General features: G+C 32.7%; 1 protein-coding gene across 1 annotated transcript in view; it reads right to left on the reverse strand.

Annotated features, from left to right (window-relative positions):
• ADAM18 (ADAM metallopeptidase domain 18) overlaps window positions 1-21,004 on the reverse strand; it is a 186,232-nt gene that overhangs the window by 96,708 nt on the left and 68,520 nt on the right. Inside the window, exons 11-13 of the mRNA XM_032838071.1 lie at window positions 14,283-14,419; window positions 10,942-11,125; window positions 4,549-4,644 (exon numbers count right to left, since the gene is read on the reverse strand). Coding sequence (XP_032693962.1) covers window positions 4,549-4,644; window positions 10,942-11,125; window positions 14,283-14,419 — 417 coding nt within the window. The remainder of the gene's footprint in view (window positions 1-4,548; window positions 4,645-10,941; window positions 11,126-14,282; window positions 14,420-21,004) is intronic.

The following is a 21,004-nucleotide window of genomic DNA, read 5'->3' on the forward strand; positions in this document are numbered from 1 at the left end:
TCTTTCTCAGGGTTGCTTTAGGTATTTGGGGTCTTTGTGGATCCATACAAATTTTAGGATTGTTTGATCCGGCTCTGTGAAAAAATACTGTTGGTATTTTGATAGGGATAGTGTTAAATGTGTAGACTGCTCTGGATAGTATAGACATTTTAACAATGTTTGTTCTTCCAATCAATGCATATGGGATGTCTTTCCATTTGTTTTGTGTCCTCTTCAATTTCTTTCATCAGTGTTCTATAGATTTCAGGGTGTGGATCTTCTACCTATCTGGTTAGGTTTATTCCTAGACATCTTATGGTTTTCAGTGCAATTATAAATGGGACTGAGTCCTTGATTTTTCTTTCTGCTGCTTCATTATTGGTGCATAGAAATGCAACAAATTTCTGTACATTTATTTTATATCCTGTGACTCTGCTGAATTCATGTATTAGTTTTAACAATTTTTTGATGGAGTCTTTTTGGTTTTCTATACAGAGTATCATGTCATCTGCAAATATTGAAAGCTGTACTTCTTCTTTGTCTATTCAGATGGCTTTTATTTGTTTTTGTTGTCTGATTGCTGAGGCTAAGATTTCCAGTACTGTATTAAATAGTAATGGTGACAATGGGCATCCCTGTCTTATTCCTTACTGTAGAGAAAAAGGTCTCAGTTTTTCCCTATTGAGGATGATATTAGCTGTAGGTTTTTTTTACATGGCCTTTATGCTGTTGAGGCATGTTCCACCAAATAATCTAGTTAAGAAATGAGCAGAAGACATGAATAGGCTTTTTCTCAAAGAAGACATCCAGATGGCTAAGAGACACATGAAAAGATGCTCAACATCACTCATCATCAGGGAAGTACAAATCAAAACCACAGTGAGCTATCACCTCACACCTGTCAGAATGGCTAAAATTAACAATTCAGGAACAACAGGTTTTGGTGAGGATGTGGGGAAAGGGGAATTCTCTTGCACTGTTAGGAATGAAAACTGGTGCAGCTACTCTGGAAAACAGTATGGAATTTCCTCAAAAAGTTAAAAATAGAACTACCCTATGATCCCACAATTGTACTGCTAGATATTTACTCAAAAGATTCACAGATATGAAGGGGTATAAGCCTCTCAATATTTATAGCAGCATTATTAACAATAGCCAAACTATATGTCCATCAACTGATGAATGGATAAAGAAGATGTGGTTCCTATATACAACAGAATATTACTCAACTATCAAAAAGAATAAAATCTTGTCATTTGCAATGACATGGATGGAGCTAGAATGTATTATACTAAGGGAAATAAGTCAGAGAAAGACAAATACTATATAATTTCACTCATATGTAGAATTTAAGAAACAAAACATGAACATATCAGAAGGGAAAAAAAGAGGGGGGGAACAAACCAAACAAACCATAAGATACTTTTAATAATAGAGAACAAACTAAGGGTTGATGGAGGTATGTGGGTGGGGAATATGCTAGATGGGTGATGGGTATTAAGAAGGGTATTTGTTATTAAAATAAATAAATAAAATAGAAAGGCATTTGCTATGATGAGCACCTGGCATTGTATGTGAGTGACGAACCACTGAATTCTACTCTTCAAATCAATATTGCACTGTATGTTAACTAACTAGAATTTAAATAAAAATTTGAGAAAAAACTGAGTTAAAGTAAAAAGTGCTAGAACAACACATAATAAACAATGTATATGATAGCTATCAACATCTTTATATAGATTATTATCTGGAAGTAGAAAGGCCTTCTTGCATAGCTCAGTTATTGTCAAATTTATAGGGCCTATGAAGTACTTTATCTATTACCTTTCATAGGGAAGTTTATCCCCTTTCCCCAACACACACACTCCACAATTCTGTTTAATTGAATTACTACTTAATAGACTGAGACAAAGATGAGTAACAAATAAATGAAGTGGTGTCTTAAAGTAATGAAATTTAAAAAAAAAGTATTTCAACCTAAAATCCTATACCTTCAAAATCTATATTTCAAAAATTAATGATAAATAATTGACTTTCTTAAGCAAATAATAACTGAGAATTCTTTTTTAGTAAATCTAAATTACAAGAAATCATAAGGGAGGTCGTTAGGCACAAAGAATATGATACTAAACAGAAATCTAAAATACAAAAGGAAATTAAGAGTAAAAAATGGAATAATTATTTTTAGTTATTAAGTTCATTTTTCCTTTATTTAACTTCTCTTAAAGATAAAATATATATATATAAAGCAAAAATAGTAACAAGGTATTTTGCATTTCTAGTATATGAGGGTATCCTAGGTGTTTAAAGGAGCTGCTTTTAATTAGGACCTCGGATTCTATAAAGAAAGTCATTTTAGTTTTGATCCTTTTTTCCACAAGCAAGCACCCTAATGCCCTGGGCCGCACACTAGTCTTCATGCCCTTTTCTCTTTACTCTCAGAGATGCTGCTACCGGCTCTCCCTTGGCTTGTACTCTGACATGCTTGAGTAATAGTGAGGTTAGTTGTGGATGTTGCACGCACATTTGTGTTAACCACTGTTTGAATGATGCTGCTTTTTAGAGTTTTCCTAAAGTACAATAAATTTTTGAAGTTTTAGGTAACTGGAAAATTTTAAGCTTTTGCACTTTCTTTTTAAGATTATTTATTTATTTATTTATTTGAGATAGAGAGCAGAATGAGTGAGAACAAGTTGGGGGTCCGGGCAGAGGGAGAAGCAGACTCCTTGCTGAGCAGGGAGCCTGATTGCAGGGCTCAAGCCCAGGACCCTGGGATCATGGCCTGAGCCCAAGGCAGATGCTTAACCGACTGAACCATCCAAGTGCCCTCAACTTTTGTGTTTAAAAGTGTTTTGGAAAGGCTGAAACAAAGTGAAAACATACAAAACTTATAATTTTTGCTTTGCAAAATTATACAGAGGTGTCTGTTTACTATTTATTCTGTAATCCTCACTGTCTCTATAACTTCAATTTAAACTTGTATTTTTTAAATCACTGTAGGAATTCTATCTTCTGCTATATCTTTGTACATTCTAACCAAGTTATTTGGAATGTTTGTGAGTTAGTTTCCATACCATCATAATGTACTGCCACTAAAGACTGTAAAGAGAGAGTACACTTTTTGAAGGGTTGAGACAAATTGTTTAAAAATTTTCATAATTTGTGAGTAATAGAGACAGTTTGTATAATTTTTTAATAATGAATACTTATTTTGAAAACAAACTAAACAAACAAAAAGGGAATGAGCCACTAACAAGCACCGCAACATAAATGAACTTCAAATGCATTATGCTAACATGCCTAATTACAATGTTTACACATATGATTCCATTTATATTTCAGCAAAAGGAAAATTGCAGATGCAGAAAACAGATCTGTAGTTTCCAGGGTCAGTGGGTGTAGAAATGGGTTGAATACAAGAAGGTACATGGTGACTTTTTGGGAGTGGTGATAAAATCACCTATCCCTTGATTGTGGTGCTAATTATAAGACTGAAAGTTTGTTATAACGCTCAGAATTATTCACTGAAAGAATTTTACTATAATAAAATAATTAGTAAGTTATACCTTAATTGAAAAATTGAGCAAAAAGAACATATGGAATATTTATGTGTATATAATATATCAGAAGTAGAATTATAAAATATTTTGCTTTATGGAACTTGATTTCTCACCCAAACATATGTCTTAAAAATAATATCATATTAGTACACCCATATTTAGCCTGCAGTTACTAATTCTTTTATAATATACAATAATTTATGTAACTGTTCAAATACTAATAAATATTATTTATTTGCTACTGTGAACAATTCTGCAATTAATATTCTTTTTTGAACTTTCCATACATGTGCATATTTCTAACATATGTACATAAGAGAAACTGACTGGTAATCTATACTCTGCTCAGAGATATTCAAATATTGCTCACCAAAAGGATTGTAGCAATTCGAAATTCCACAAACACTCTCCAAAAATTATCTTTATCCCTTCTGTTTGTTTAATATCTAACACTGTTTTTTTAAGATTACCATTTGAATGACTACTTTATATATTGTATTATTTTTATTTGTGTTTACCTTTACTGCACATGAAGTACACATATTGAACAATTTTACTTTCATTGTTATAAATTGCCTGAGCATCACCTTTGCCTATGTGTAATCATATTTATCAATATCTGAGAGTTCTTTACATACTCTGTATGCTATTCATTTTCTCTGCAACACAATTTGTCTATTTGGGTTAAAATTTTTCCATGGTCATTTACCATTTATTTGACTCCACAATTTCCTTTATAATTGATAATATCTTGACATAGTAATGTCTATGTTTACCCTTTCTTTATATGGTAATTTAGAAGGCAGTAAACTGTAGTTTTAACACAAAAGAATAATCAGTACCTATCTGTGATGCATTCTTTAATTCATAGTAGTTTTCCTTTTTACTTGTGGTTGTTCATGGACTCTTCATTATTCTATATTCATTTTATCAACTCCACAATAATTTAATTAATATAGACTTCTATGATCACAGTTTAATTTCCTTTTTATAAACACTGGAAACTTACCTCACAGTTTGATGTACAGCATTGTCCAGAGCCACATCTTGCTGAGCCTTTCAGTTTACATGTATTAAAATCACAGCACTTCTTAAACTGACATTCCTAAAATTTCATAAGAAATATTATTGTAGTTCAACAATTTAACAGCTCTTATGTATTAATCTTAGCTTCTATTTATACATTTTTGTGTTCAACTTTTCAATTATACAATATATTCAATGAAGCTTTATTATTTTACTTCTAGAATGTCCAAAAGAACATATAAGAACTAAATAACATCAAAAATAGTAGTTGATCATGACATTTATTACTTAAAATCATTGGTGACTAATTCATAAATTACCAAAATGGAAATATATCTTTGAGGAAGGAACATGTGAGTTTCCAAGAGAAAAACTTCCCCAATTGTCTTCTTAGTGTTTTGTTTATTTCAGGTTCATTTTGCGAATAAAGTTAAAGTAGAGTTAGACAATAGTTACAACTAAAATACATTTGATTTAATAATTATGTGTTATGTTTTACTATAATGAAATTAACAAAAAAGGATATGTTAATAAATATATGTATTTTTATTTTTAATTTTTTAAATATTTCTTGTTTTTTATTTAAAAAATGCTTATAATTTATTCTTTTTTTTAATTTCTTTTCAGCGTAACAGAATTCATTGTTTTTGCACCACACCCAGTGCTCCATGCAATGTGCGTCCTCCATAATGCCCACCACCTGGCTCCCCCAACCTCCCACACCCTGCCCCTTCAAAACTCCCAGATTGTTTTTCAGAGTCCATAGTCTCTCATGGTTCATCTCCCCTTCCAATTTCCCTCAACTCCCTTCTCCTCTCCATCTCCCCATATCCTCCGTGTTATTTGTTATGCTTTGCAAATAAGTGAAACCATATGATAATTGACTCTCTCTGCTTGACTTATTTCACTCAGCATAATCTCTTCCAGTCCCGTCCATGTTGCTACAAAAGTTGGGTATTCATCCTTTCCAATGAGGCATAATACTCCATAGTGTATATGGACCACATCTTCCTTATTCATTCGTCCATTGAAGGGCATCTTGGTTCTTTCCTCAGTTTGGTGACCGTGGTCATTGCTGCTATGAACATTGGGGTACAGATGGCCCTTCTTTTCACTACATCTGTATCTTTGGGGTAAATACCCAGTAGTGCAATTCCACGGCCATAGGGAAGCTCTATTTTTAATTTCTTGAGGAATCTCCACACTATTCTCCAAAGTGGCTGCACCAACTTGTATTTAATATTTCTTGTTTTAAAGATTTATTTGACAGAGAAATAGTGAGCAAGAGAGAGAGCACAAGCAGGGAGAGCAGCAGGCAGAGGGAGAGGGAGAAGCAGGCTCCCCAATTGAGCAGGGTATCCCAATGTGTTGCAGGGCTAGGTCCCAGGACTCTGGGATCATGACCCGGGCTTAAAGCAGACACTCAAGGGGCTGATCCATCCAGGTGCCCCTATGTATTTTTACAAGTTAAATGACAGTCAATTGTTATTCAAATGGAGTAATAATTTAAATAATAAACTAAATATTGTTTCCATGTAAATAAATTGCATTTATATAATTTTTTAATATTTTTGTATTCTTAACACTTTAAAAAAGTCAAACATTTTCTGTTTACTCAAAAAACTAGTTTCAAAGATCTTGTCCTTTAACATAAAGGTAAGATTCTTCTTTATTTCTAATTTTCCATTTGTTTCTGCTTTTTCATGTCTAAAGACATGAAAAATCAATAGTCAATCAAATCAATGTCAATAGGAATGTATTTATAAATATTCACATGCTAGAAATAACACAGAAAATATAGATTAAAAGCTGAAGTTGTTTCTATACTTCCCAGATTATCCAGGGGTAGCTTCAATATCCTTATTTGTGTGTGTGTGTGTGTGTGTGTGTGTGTGTGTGTGTGTGTTCTTTCATGGACAGTAAATGAAGATCCTCTCCCAACTGTATATATCAATACTAATTATGACAAAATGTGTTTAACTTACAATGAGTTAGTGGGGAAATTTTGTCTCATTTTTTAAACAATTTCTCTAATTACTAGTGAATGTGAGCATGAATTTTCATTTTGTACATTATGAATTAAATGATCATTACTTTTGACCACTTTGAGTATTTTGTTTTTCCTTCTTTTCCCCACTAACTAGTGGGAAAATCTTTTATATAATATCCAGTTATCCTTTCTCTCTTCTGTATGTTTATAACATTTCTTTGAAGTCTATTGTTTGTCTTGTTAATGGTGCCTGTCATTTTGTGAAATTTGTAATGTTCTTTCTTTATGATTATGGCTTTATGTCTCTTTACCAAGACCTCCATTATACAAAGACTATTATCAATACTTTATTGTATCTTTGTTTTTATTTAAAACTTACAGATTTATTTTTTCTGAAATGTATGTCTATATTTTGTGGGATATTTGTTCAAATATGTATTACTTGTCATTATATTTGTTTATATAAGAACAAATGTACACTCCACATGTATAGGTGGGTGTATAAAATAGAACTTCATTTTGTAAAATTAGTGATATTTATAAAGATACAGATGTCTATGTCATTCTGCCAAAGACCACCTGGAACACATTTGTAGTTAAACAAATTGGATTTATTACTAGTGTCAGCAAAGGAGAACACACATTCTGAGAAACTGTGGTACTCCTCAGTGAAAGGGTATAATTACAGAATTTGAGCTTGTGTTGGGTAATTTAGGGCATATAAGGAATCTGGACTTTGTCAGATTAGATGCTGTCAGAAAAGAAGGGGTATATCTCTGACTGAGTATTCTAATAATGCTTATCTAGAAGAGGAGGGACTACACTAATGCTAAAACTAAAATTGATAAAGGAGCAGGAATTTCTCACATTAGCCAGGATAGGAGGTATTTGGTCATTTCTGTGACTTGAACAATTTCCAAGTTTTACTTGTATTCAGGCATTGAGAGTGGCCTTGCTTTTTCTCTTCATCTATCATGATCACAGATGTTGAGTTTTTCTGAAATTATTTAACAGGAGAACCCCACAACCCATCTATGGCAGGCCAGCTCCTAGCAACATCAAGGCCCAGCTGATATTATTAGGCCAGATCCTGCACATCAGGGGCTGCTTCTCCCTTTCTCATAATGAATGCACTGGATTTATAGATAAACAATTCTGACATTATATATTTCCATCCTGAAAATGAATGTTATATATATATATAACTTTTACATATTTAGATAGTCAAATCACTGATGGATAAGTGTAGATATTATAGATAAAGATATATATATAATTTTCTTTTCTTATGCCAATAGCCCAATACAACATGAATGCAATTAAACAGCCTCAAAGTATGTTTGATGTTTAAGGCAAGATTTATTCCAAATCAACTTTTTCTATAAAAAGTTCCTTACATTCTTTCTTACTTCTTGTTAAGAAAAACTTTCAAATAAACTCTCCAAGTACTGTTATGACTAGTGGGTATTCTAGAAATGATACATAATTATAAAGATAATTACACTATCCACACATTCACTGAATCAACAAGTATTTGTTGAGTACCTTGTAAGTACCAGATGCTAGTCTATGCACTGGCAATCAAGCAATTATTAAGATATGGACTATATTCATTTTAAATTTTCTGTATTTTTTTGGCCAATACCACCTCATTTTAATCACAGTATATGTTTGTATTTGTGTGTGCACATTTGTATTTAATTTGCTAGGGATGGTAATTGTCCCAAATTAGTAAAATGGATGTATAGACTTAATTTTTATTTCTACATGGAAAGAAAAAGTTAGAACATTATTGTCTTTCTTCTATAATTTAGAAAATATTGTATAAAATCAGCATAATTTTTTTTAATTGAATATAGTTGGCACACAACATTACATTAGTTTCAGATGTACAGCAGAGTGACTCAGTTTCTCTATACATTATGCTCTCCTCACTACAAGTGTAGCTACCATCTGTCACTATACAATGCTATTATGGTGTCATTGACTATATTCTCTATCCTGTGCTTTTATTAATTAAAAAAAAATCACCAGCAGAGCCAGGTGGTACAGACTTCTCTTAATGAGAAGTTTTGAAAATATAGATAGCATTTCTTTAGCATTACTTCTTAATAATGCTATTTATATTTTAGATGTCTAATCATGTTGGTTTTTGCAAATGCATCTTTTTCAAGGAATTTGTCCATTTAATCTAGGTTGTTAAATTTAGTAGTATAATGTTGTTCATGACATCTTCTTACCATTTTAAAATCATATTACGTAAGATCTATATTGATATCCCCAATAGTAATGTCTTAGTTACTGTTATTGCTGGCTTTTTTTTTTTTAAGATTTTATTTATTTATTTGACAGAGATCACAGGTAGGCAGAGAGGCAGGCAGAGAGAGAGGGGAAGCAGGCTCCCCACTGAGCAGAGAGCCTGATGCGGGGCTCGATCCCAGGATCCTGAGATCACGACCTGAGCCAAAGGCAGAGGCTTAACCCACTGAGCCACCCAGGTGCCCCCGGCTTTTATTATTAGTGTCATTAGGGGCATTTCTAGCTATCTAGCTATTTATTCAAACAACTTATATTTGGTTGCAGGATGCTTGGATGCAGAGTCTGTGAGAACCTGGGGTCCATTGAACCTTCTGTGAGATGGCCTTTTCCTTTCTTTTCTTTTTTTGTTTTATGTTTTTTTGTTTGTTTGTTTTATTTTGTTTTGCTTTGTTTTGGTTTTGGATTATTTTATGTTTGTTTATTTATTATTTATTTATTTATTTATTTATTTAAAATTTTTTCAAGGACTCCAGGTATCACCTGGATTCTCTATACTCTCACTCTACTCATGATGATGTTTTGGGTCCTCTCATGTGAATACCAGCAAAGATTCTGTATTGAATCATCCTACAATGATCTGGGTATTCTCCATTCCCCAGTGGATAGTTGTTTCAGTAAAAGACTATAGGACACTGTGTTGGGAGAGGGGAATGACTGAGGAAATTGCTGCTTTCTGTTCTTACTGGAGCATTGTAGGATTTCATCCTCTACCTGAGCAATGAGCTCAAGCTCTAAGACTGATTTGGGTTTGAAAATGTAGTGAGAGATTAGCAAGAGATTTGTAGCAATTGGCCTCAATCCTCTGCTCACTTTTTCTTTTACACCAAGAAATATGGTAATTAACTACCCAGATCCTTCTTAACTATCAGTATAAATCCATGCAGTTCAAAACCAGTAGTTGCCATCTATGTCTTTCTTCCCTTTATGCTAACTTCATCCATTTTGGCTGTTATTGTTAAGCACTGTCTCTTGGCCTCTGCTATTTGCTATTCCTAATGACACCAGGGTGCTCAGTTCTGTAAGGGCACTTTCAGCCACCAACTGTTGTCTATAAAAGAAAGCTACCACTGAGATTTTCAACATTATTACCTCCTTAGTTGGATTTTTTCATTGCCTTAGTGAAAGCAATATCCTGTAAACCATCCAAATAATTGGGTGCTGGATTTGTATTCTTATATTTGATTATAGTATGACCACTATTCTGAGCTTTTGACCCCTTCTATATTTCTCTATTAAGGTAATTCTTGCGATTAAAAAAGTAAATAAAAATAAGAAAGATAGATCTGAGATAAATGGAAAACCTACACATGTACACACACACACACAGAAACACACACACACACACTTTGGGGAATAGTGGGGATTAAGAAAACTTGTAGAGATTTAATGTTATATAAACAAATGGTCAGCTCTTTTCATAGGTGCATAAGAAGTTCATGTAATGGCTGGGGGACTAATCACTAAATTTTATTTTATTTAAATAGAGGGGAATTGCAAAATATTACATAATAATGATATTAGATTAAATATGTGGTCTTATCTGTTAAGAATAGTGTACAGACAGTGTTTTGTTAATAGGACTGTGGTAGAATGGATATCTATTTTTAGAAGTGAGGAAACAGAACAAGTTTTGATCATCCTGAAACGTGGAAATGCAAGAATGCTTAATGATTAAGAAAAATCTATCATAATTTTTCACCATTCTTGTAACAAAAAGAAATGGGGAAATTTGAACCAAATTCAGGAAAAGTTTGTAGAGAAAACAGACTGGGGTCACATGAGTTAGGAAATAAATTGAGGATAAAAAGACAAGCACTTAACCTTACATGCAAAACCTCTCTGCTGGCATACTTGGGAACAGTATATGCAAACCAAGTTTTCATGAGTCATTTGTTTTCTAATCTGAAAAGGGATGGAAAAGCAATTCCTACACCCTATCTTACACTCATTTTCATATATAAGTTTTATATTACAGACATAATTGCATATATTATCTCATATATACCATGACAACTACTTATTAGAAACACAAGAAATTTTGCTCAAATTCCAATTTTTATTGCTTACCTCTTGGCTGCCACAGTCACATTCTTCATTAGGTTCCAACATCCCATTACCACATACTGATTGATTTTGATATAATGGTTGCAAATTTGAAAAGTTCTGAAGACATTTAGCCTCAAATTTTGAAACAAAATATCTATAGTCATACATGCTACAGTTGCTAAAAATCTTTATACCACTGGAACCCCTACAATGAAATAATAATCCTCAGGTAAAACCTCAGGCTAATAGAACTCCACCTAAACAATGCCCCTATATATAATGACATAAATTGCAAGATGGCTAATGAAAAACGTATACAAGCTCATTTAAAATGATTTAAAGACAAGCATGATTTAAAATGCCATAAAAGACAAGCATGATTTAAAATGCCATAAAAAATGTATCTTTCCAGGAAAGCAATAAAGTATAATGGTTAGATATCTATCTACCTATCATCTATTATCTATCATCTATCTTTTTGTCTACCTAATATGTTCTTCTCTCATATAGCCAAAGCTTCCCTCCCTCATTTCAGTTAGATGTCTACTCAAATGTAATCTTCCAAAAAAGTCTTTCTTGACATTATATAAAATTGTGTCCCCTCCCCCATTCTACTTCCAGTGTCAATATTTATTATTCCACATGGTACTTTTGTGTCATGTAAAAATAAGCTCATTTGTATTTTTTAAATTTTTTTTATGTAACTTAAATTTAACACTAAAATGTAAGTTCCATTAAGGTCTTCATTTTCATGTTCACTGTTATATTTTTAGTGGAATATCTAAAAAATATGTCTAATGGATCTCCACTAGACATTTTGAATATACTATGCACAATATTGACTACTGGTCTTCTCAGCCAAGACTGTTCCATCTACTATTCTCAGTTCCAGGCAACTCTATTCTTCTGGTTTCTCAAGCTGATAACATTGGTGTAATCCCTGGACTCTTTTCTCTTGTATACATCCTTTATTAATACACATACATGTAAATGAATATAACATATACAGTTAGTAATTTTCATGTCGACTGAATGTTGGAATGATATTTTTAATATATTGTTAAATAAAATATATTATTAAAAATACATTATTGCAGCTAACTTCATCTGATTTTTAAAATTTTTTAATGCAATTACTAAAAAAGTTAAAATTACATATGTGGGTCACATTTTATTTCTATTGCCAGTCGAAGCAATCATGTCTGAAAAAAATAACTCCAAAACAGCCATAGCTGAGCCTCCAAATGTATAGCTGCTAATGTTTTGGAGTTGGTCAAGTGAGGAAAAAGTAATGCTTTAGCTTTCACAGACTTAGCCATTTGTAATGGAATAAATGGGGGAAAGTGGGAAGAATGCCACAAGGAATAATATAATTTAAGCAATTTTCAATTACTTACAGCTACTTTGTTTCAATAGGTATCAGTGTCACTCCACTTTTGCAGGCCATTCTCAGGCAAAAAGTTACAAATTTTGAGCACTGATATTTCTTATACAAAATTAATTTAAAAATAGAGACTTAGATGAATCACTGAATTCTAATCCTGAAATCAATATTGCACTATATGTTAATTAACTAGAATTTAAATAAAAATTCAAAAATAAAAAATAGAAACATTATCTTTTACTTGGGTCACATGTTTTTGAGTAAAAATTGGAAGTATTAATAAGAATTTGGAACATTTGTATAACTGTGTACAAAGCAATTTATTTTTGTAATCTTTGCTTAAAAGATGGCCATGAAAGGGAAGAAATTAATGTATTAGCCTAAGTATATAGAATTTTAATAGACCAAGACAATTCAAAGTAAATATTAATTAATTAGCTTTTTGTGGAGAAGATTAAAACCCAGGTCTAAAGACAACTATAAAATAAGTCAAGGTAAGGCAGCAGCCTCAAAGTATTTTAATTTCTTTTTTTAAATTTCTTTGCAGCGTAACAGTATTCATTGTTTTTGCACCACACCTAGTGCTCCATGCAATACGTACCCTCCCTGATACCCACCACCTTGTTCCCCCAACCTCCCACACCCCCGCCCCTTCAAGACCCTCAGGTTGCTTTTCAGAGTCCATAGTCTCTCATGGTTCACCTCCCCTTCCAATTTCCCTCAACTCCCTTTAATTTCTAATCCCAAACTCCAAGAGCAGTCTATGAAAAATTGAAATAATTATTTTAGGGGAACATAGCTTTTCCTGTAATCCTAACTCTCTTTGAATCCCATGGATATTAACTCGGCAAAATCGCAACTATTTACTATCTTTATATATACACTTTGGTGGCTGAAATTATACGGACTAAAATAAATAACATGTTTGAATTCACATTGCATTTGTAATTACTAATATTAAGTATATCTTCAAAACTCCCTACAACCCTACCATACTTTAAAAAAAAATATTTTATTTTATTTTGTGTGCGTGTTCCAAAATCCGTTGTTTATGCACCACACCCAGTGCTCCATGCAATATGTGCCCTCCTTAAATACCCACCACCAGGCTCACCCATCCCCTGACCCCTCTCCCCTCCAAAACCATCAGTTTGTTTCTCAGAGTCCACAGTCTCTCTCTAAGACAAGTGTTTCACATATTTTATCCAAACTTTTATACTCCTTACTAGAAGAAATTGTCCTCATCTTTATAACTCAATTAACCAAACTACCTAAATCTTTATCTCTTTACTCTGCTAACATCTTATCACAATAATTGAATATACTCAGCTCCAATAAAAGCCTCTCTACTCATGCACTAAATTCTATCCTCTCTAATTTACTCAATGATTTTGTTTTTAAGTCTTCATTATATCCAACATTATCATCTTTTCCTTCTCTTTATTTCTTTTAGCCTATAGATAATATGTAGTTTCTCCCATCCTAATAAATTTTTAATGTTGTTTTTCTAATTGCATACTGATACTGTTGATATATGTGGGTAGTCATCATAATATCTGTAAATAGGGACAATTACTTTTCCTCTGCAAACCTTTTCTCCTTTTACTATCTCTTTAAAATTCTAACCAAAGCTGCCAGTATTATATTACTAAGGGTAATTTTAGATATGTTTGCTTTGAATGCAATATACTACAACAACCAAAACAATAGTACCATGCTTATATAAAATTTCACAGTCTTCATAAATCTTAAAAATTTCCCTCTAATTCCCTCAAGTGAGCATTTCTTAATCATGTCAGTCACCACTTTCCTGGAGTCATATCACTTAGACATATTTGTTAGTGTGATATCTCTTTTGGCACAACACACTTTCCAATTTTTGACATGGAGTTGAATATAAAGAACAAAAAAAAATCACATCTTGTAAACAACTTCACAAACATATATGTGAAATTAATTAAGAAGAAAAAAGTCTTACACTGCTTTAGGATTCATTATGCATGTAGCTCTTGGACAAGAACAGTTATTAATATCATCATATGTTAATCCCATTTTAAGCCCAAGTAGTTGAGCTATAATAATGGAAAATCCCTCCAAAGTTATTGCATCTGGATACTAAAATAAAAAAGATTGAAAGGAAAACCATCATACAAGTAGTTAACAAATAAATAAAATATTTTGTTTCTGTAAAATTTTATATTTTAATACTTCTTATGTTAAGTGTATTTTACAACATGTTATTTTGATATGTCATTGATAAGACTATCCACACTGATTAATTGACTAAGAACCAAGCAACAGTGTAAAGAATGATCAAGCAAGAAGTATTCTCTGGTTTAATATTTAACATACTCAAATTGTATTTCTGATACAATCAACAAAACACATTTATTTAATATTCTCATTAAATAAATTCATCCAATTAACAAATCTTAATTCAGTATACACATGTGTCAAGCACATTAAAAGAAGATGAAAATGTAGTGGGATGCATGAAGAAATGGACTTTATTCACACTGGGAACTTCCATTACAGAAGGGGAGAAAGAAAATAAACTAGCGACTTGAAACAAATTTCCCAAATACAAAGAGATCATGAAAAGTGTTCTAAAGAAAATGAAGTGCTCCAATAGAGAATTTTGAGAAGGAGTATAACTACTTAATATTTGTGAATTAGTATTTAAGTTGAAGTGTATCATTTAGGAAATGGCCCAGCAATATAAATAGGAGTAATAGGAGTAAGATGCTTGTAGTGGAGCTCATTAAAATGTTGTAGTATAAACTCTCATCACTGCTGCTCAACATAGTACTGGAAGTCCTAGCAACAACAATCAGAAAACACAAAGAAATAAAAGGTATTCAGATTGGCAAAGAAGAAGTCAAACTCTCTTTTCACAGATGACATGTTACTTTATATGGAAAACCCAAAAGACTCCACCCCCAAACTTTTAGAGCTCATACAGCAATTCAGTAATGTGGCAGGATACAAAATCAAAGCACAGAAATCAGTTTCTTTCTTATACATGAACAATGAAAATATAGACAGGGAAATTAGAGGATTGATTCCATTTACTATAGCTCCAAGAACCATAAGATACCTGGGAATAAACCTAACCAAAGAAGTAAAGGATCTATGTTCAAGGAACTACAGAAAACTCATGAAAGAAATTGAAGAAGACACAAAAAAACAGAAAAGGGTTCCATGCTCATGGATCAGAAGAATAAACATTGTTAAAATGTCTATACTGCCCAGAGCAATCTATACTTTCAATGTCATCCTGATCAAAATTCCACTGGTATTTTTCAAAGTGCTGGAATAATCCTAAAATTTGTATGGAACCAGAAGAGACCCCAAATCACTAACAAAGCTGGGAGCATCACTTTGCCTGATTTCAAGCTTTACTACAAAGCTCTCATCACCAAGACAGGATGGTACTGGAACAAAAACAGACACATATAGACCAATGGAATAGAGTAGAGGTCCAGATATGAACCCTCAACTCTATGGTCAGCTAGTTTTCGAGAAAGCAGGAAAAAACACCAGTAGAAAAAAAAGACAGTCTCTTCAATAAATGATGCTGGGAAAATTGGACAGCTATGTATAGAAGAATGAAACTCGACCATTCTCTTACACCATACACAAAGATAAACTCAAAATGGATAAAAGACCTCAACATGAGGGCAGGTTGGTGGGATGGAGGAAGATGAACAAAATAGATAAAAAAAAAAGATTAAGAGTACACATATCTTGATGAACACTGAGAAATGTACAGAATTGTTGAATCATAGTGTAGACCTGAAACTAACATAGCACTGCATGTTAATTACACTTAAGTAAACACAAACAAAAAACAAAAAGATGTAAATTGGGACTACATAAAACTAAAATGTTTCTTCACAGCAAAGGATAAAGAAATCAACAGAATGAAAAAGCAACCTATGGAATTAAAGAAAATATTTGCAAACCATATATCCAATAAGTAATTATATAACAAATATATAAGGAGCTCAGAACTCAATAGCAAAACACCAAATAACTCAACTGAAAAATAGGCAAAGGACTTGAATAGACATTTTTTCCAAATCATACATACAAATGGTCAGGTTTATGAAAAGATGCTAAACATCACTAGCCATCAGAAGAATGCAAATCAAACCCACCATGAGATAATACCTCAGAGCAGGTAAGATAGCTAATTATCTTAAGGACAAGAGATAACAAATGGTGGTTAGGATGTGGAGAAAAGCTCTTGATGGGAATGTAAATTGGTATGGTCATTATGAAAAATAGTGTGGGTGTTCCTCAAAAAATTCAAAATAGGATTACCATATGACCCAGCAATCCTACTTCTGGCTATATTACCAAAATAAGTGAAATCATTATCTATACCCAACGTTAATAGCAACATCATTCATAATAGCCAAGTTTTGGAAGCAACATCAATATCTATCAATAGATGAATGAATAAAGAAAATGTAGTGTATCTATACAATGAAGTATTATTCAGTCATAAAAAAGAAGATAAACCTTCCATTTGCAACAACATAGATGACCAGGAGTGCATTATTCTAAACAAAATGAGAAAGACAAATATGTTTGCTATCACATACATATGATAACTTTAAACTATAATTCATCATTATGTATTATATACTTGAAATTTGTTAAGAGAGAAGATATGAACAGACACTTCTCCAATGAAGACATACAAATGACTATCAGACACATGAAAAAATGTTCATCATCACTAGCCATCAGGGAGGTTCAAATTAAAATAACATTGAGATACCACCTTACACCAGTTAGAATGGCCAAAATTAGCAAGACAGGAAACAACATGTGTTGGAGGGGATGTGGAGAAAAGGGAACCCTCTTACACTGTTGGTGGGAATGCAAGTTGGTGCAGCCACTTTGGAGAACAGTGTGGAGATTCCTCAAGAAATTAAAAATAGAGCTTCCCTATGACCCTGCCACTGCACTACTGGTTATTTACCCCAAAGATACAGATGTAGTGAAAAGAAGGGCCATCTGTACCCCAATGTTCATAGCAGCAATGGCCACGGTCACCAAACTGTGGAAAGAACCAAGATGCCCTTCAACGGACAAATGGATAAGGAAGATGTGGCCCATATACACTATGGAGTATTATGCCTCCATCAGAAAGGATGAATATCCAACTTTTGTAGCAACATGGACGGGACTGGAAGAGATTATGCTGAGTGAAATAAGTCAAGCAGAGAGAGTCAATTATCATATGGTTTCACTTATTTGAGGAGCATAACAAATAGCATGGAGGACAAGGGGAGTTAGAGAGGAGAAGGGAGCTGATGGAAATTGGAAGGGGAGGTGAGCCATGAGAGACTATGGACTCTGAAAAACAATCTGGGAGTTTTGAAGGGGCGGGGTGTGGGAGGTTGGGGGAACCAGGTGGTGGGTATTGGAGAGGGCACGGAGTGCATGGAGCACTGGGTGTGGTGCAAAAACAATGAATACTGTTACGCTGAAAATAAATTTAAAAAATTTTAAAAAAGAGAGTACATCTTAGGCATTCTCATAAAATGTAACTATGGGAGTTGATGAATATATTAATTTCATATGGGAATTGTTTCATAATGTAAATATATCAAATTTTCACATTATGAATTATAGTTCCCATAGTTATATTAGATCCTCAGAACTTATTCATCTTATAACTGGAGGTTTGTACCCTTTGGCCAACATTTCCACATTTCCCCCTTCCCCTATCTGCTAACAACTACAGTTCTACTCTGTGTTTCCATAGTTTGACTTTTTTTTAAAGTTATAGAACTGAGTGTTTTATGGTAGTGCTGACTCACTATATTATACACCTGAAACTAGTATTACATCATATAGTAACTAACTGGAATATTATTAAAAACTTAAAAAAAAAACAAACAAACATCAGAAGCTAACATTACTAGTTGGGAGTCCATGCCCAAAAGAAATACCTATAAACAGTGACAGTATTTGTGACTTTCAGCCTAAGGCCAGATATAATAGACATGGCAAGTGGGTTCACAGACTATTCATGAAAAAAAGAAAAAAAATTGATACTCCAGGTTCAGGAAATTAAGTATCTGATATGAAGAAATGGTGGCTGCTGTGTGGATATACAAAAAGGAAGACTTTAGAAGAAGAATCCTCAAAATTCCATCTCCCACATTTCTGGCTGACTTCTCAAACATTCATACATGTTTGTGCCTCAGCGCTGAACTTCGCTAACAACTAAAGATCTCAACTGAGTCCAGAGTCATAGTCTGTTGTCTACAGTTGCAATTCTGAATTTAACCAAGAGTATTGCATGATAAAAGAAACAAAAAATCAATACTCATCAGAGAAAAACAATAGAACCCAGACTCTCTAGTAGCATGTATAATATCCATAATGTCAAATATCTTTCAATGCCGTGAAAACTAAATTAGGAAGTAAACAATGGCCCACAGAACTGATCTAAAATGTGTTTTTAAAAACAAAGCTTTCTTCTGAAATGGAAGATTTAAATAGGAATTAGTCTCATAACATATTTCTCAGAAATATCCTGAATGTAGTGAAAAATTGCTTATCATATCAAGAACAAGAAATAGCTCAACTGAAATGAAAAAACATAATCAACAGACAGCAAAACCAAAATAAAATCCTTCATAAATTATCATAAAAATACTTTAACCAGTAATTATAAAATCTCTAAAACAAATAAAAACAAAGTTTCAACAAAGAAATATATAAGAAAACAGAAAATGACATTTATAGAACAGAAAATACAGAAAGCATAAAAAAATAATAAATAAAATCTGAGTAGGTGGACTTAGCTGCAAAATGGAGATGTTAGAATGAGTGAATTTAAGGACTAATTCATATAAATTATCTGATCTGAACAAGAGAGAGAAATTTTTTTTTATAAAATTAACAGAGATACAGGAAGCAGTGGAACAGTGGCAAAAGATCAAACATCAATGCTGTTAGTGTCCCAGAAGGGGAGAAAGGGGGCAGAACTGAAAAATATTTGAAGGAAAATGGCTAAAATGTCCCCAATTTCTAACAAGATAAACTAAAACAATCATGGCAGACACATCATGATTAAAAAGCTGGAGAAAATATTTAAATCTTGAAATCAGCCAATGAAAACCAGCACATTGTTTATAGAAGAGTAATGATTCATAAACAGAGAATTTCTCATCAGAAATAATGATGCACAGAGGATATAGCACAATATTTTTCAAGTGCTAAATGAAAAAAACGTCAATTCACGACTTTAATCCAGAAAATATATCCCTCAAGAATGAAGATGAAATGAAGACATTCTGGAATGATGGAAAACTAAGATATTATGCTTTTTAAAAAAATGACTGAAGAATTTTTGGAAGTTAAAAAGAAATTGATAATAAAGGAAAAAGTGTAACTTCACGGATCAATGAAGAGGAAGAAAATGGAAAAATATAATAAACTTTCTCTCCACTTGATTTTTAAAAAATTTTTTTTTGCAGTTGAAAATAAAATGTTAATTTGTGTGATATAGTTTTAAATGTATTTAAAAGTAATAAGTAAACTACATAATTACTCATTTTATGTTTATATGATATGATTTGAGACCTAAAAGATAGTGTTAACATTTCTACATTCTATTTGAAGTGATAAACTCTCTATACACACATTTGTGTGTGTGTGCATATATGTATATGTGTTTGCACTCTCACTACATAAAACAGTAAAAGACTTTTCCAAAGAAAGTCTGGTGGTATCACAATTCTGTACTTCAAGCTCTATTAAAAAAATGTAATCATCCAGACAGTATGGCACTGGCACAAAAATAGACACATAGGTCAATGTGACAGAATAGAGAACTCTGAAATGGACCCTCAGCTTTATGGTCAAGTAGTCTTGAACAAAGCAGGAAAGAATATTCAATGGAAAAATGTGTTTCTTCAACAAATGGTGTTGGGAAAACTGGACAGCCACATGCAGAATGAAACTGGACCACTTTCTTACACCGTACACAAAAATAAATGCAAAATGGATGAAAGACCTAAATGTAAGATAGGACTCCATCAAAATCCTAGAGGAGAACACAGGCAGCAACATCTTTGACCTAGGCCACAGCAACTTCTTGCTAGTCATGTCTCCAAAGGCAAGGGAAACAAAAGCAAAAATTAACTATTGGGACTTCATCAGGATAAAATGCACAGCAAAAAAAATATTCAACAAAACCAAAAGACAATCTACAGAATGGGAGGAGATATTTGCAAATGTCTCATCAGATCAAGGGCTAGAATACAAAACCTGTAAAGAACTTTACAAATGTAATCCTTCTTTAAATGTTTGGTAGAATTCCCCTGGGAATCCATCCAGCTCTGGACTCATAGTTTTGGGGAGATTTTGATACTGATTTAATGTCTTTGCTGGTTATCAGTGTGTTCAGGTTCTCTATTCTTCCTGTTTCAGTTTTTGTAGTTTATGTTTCTAGGAACACATCCCTTTCTTCCAGATTGCCTAATACGTTGGGATATATTGCTCATAATATTATTTTATAATTATTTACATTTCTTTGGTATTGGTTGTGATCTCCCTCTTTCATTCATTATTTTATTTATTTGGGTCCTTTCTCTCTTTCTCTTTCCTTCTTCTTCTTCTTTTTTTTTTTTTAATATGTCTGGCTAGGAGTTTATCAATTTTATTAATTCT

This window comes from Lontra canadensis, unplaced genomic scaffold, assembly GCF_010015895.1.
Source record: "Lontra canadensis isolate GAN:19392208 unplaced genomic scaffold, GSC_riverotter_1.0 scaffold101, whole genome shotgun sequence".
Taxonomy (NCBI): Eukaryota; Metazoa; Chordata; class Mammalia; order Carnivora; family Mustelidae; genus Lontra; species Lontra canadensis.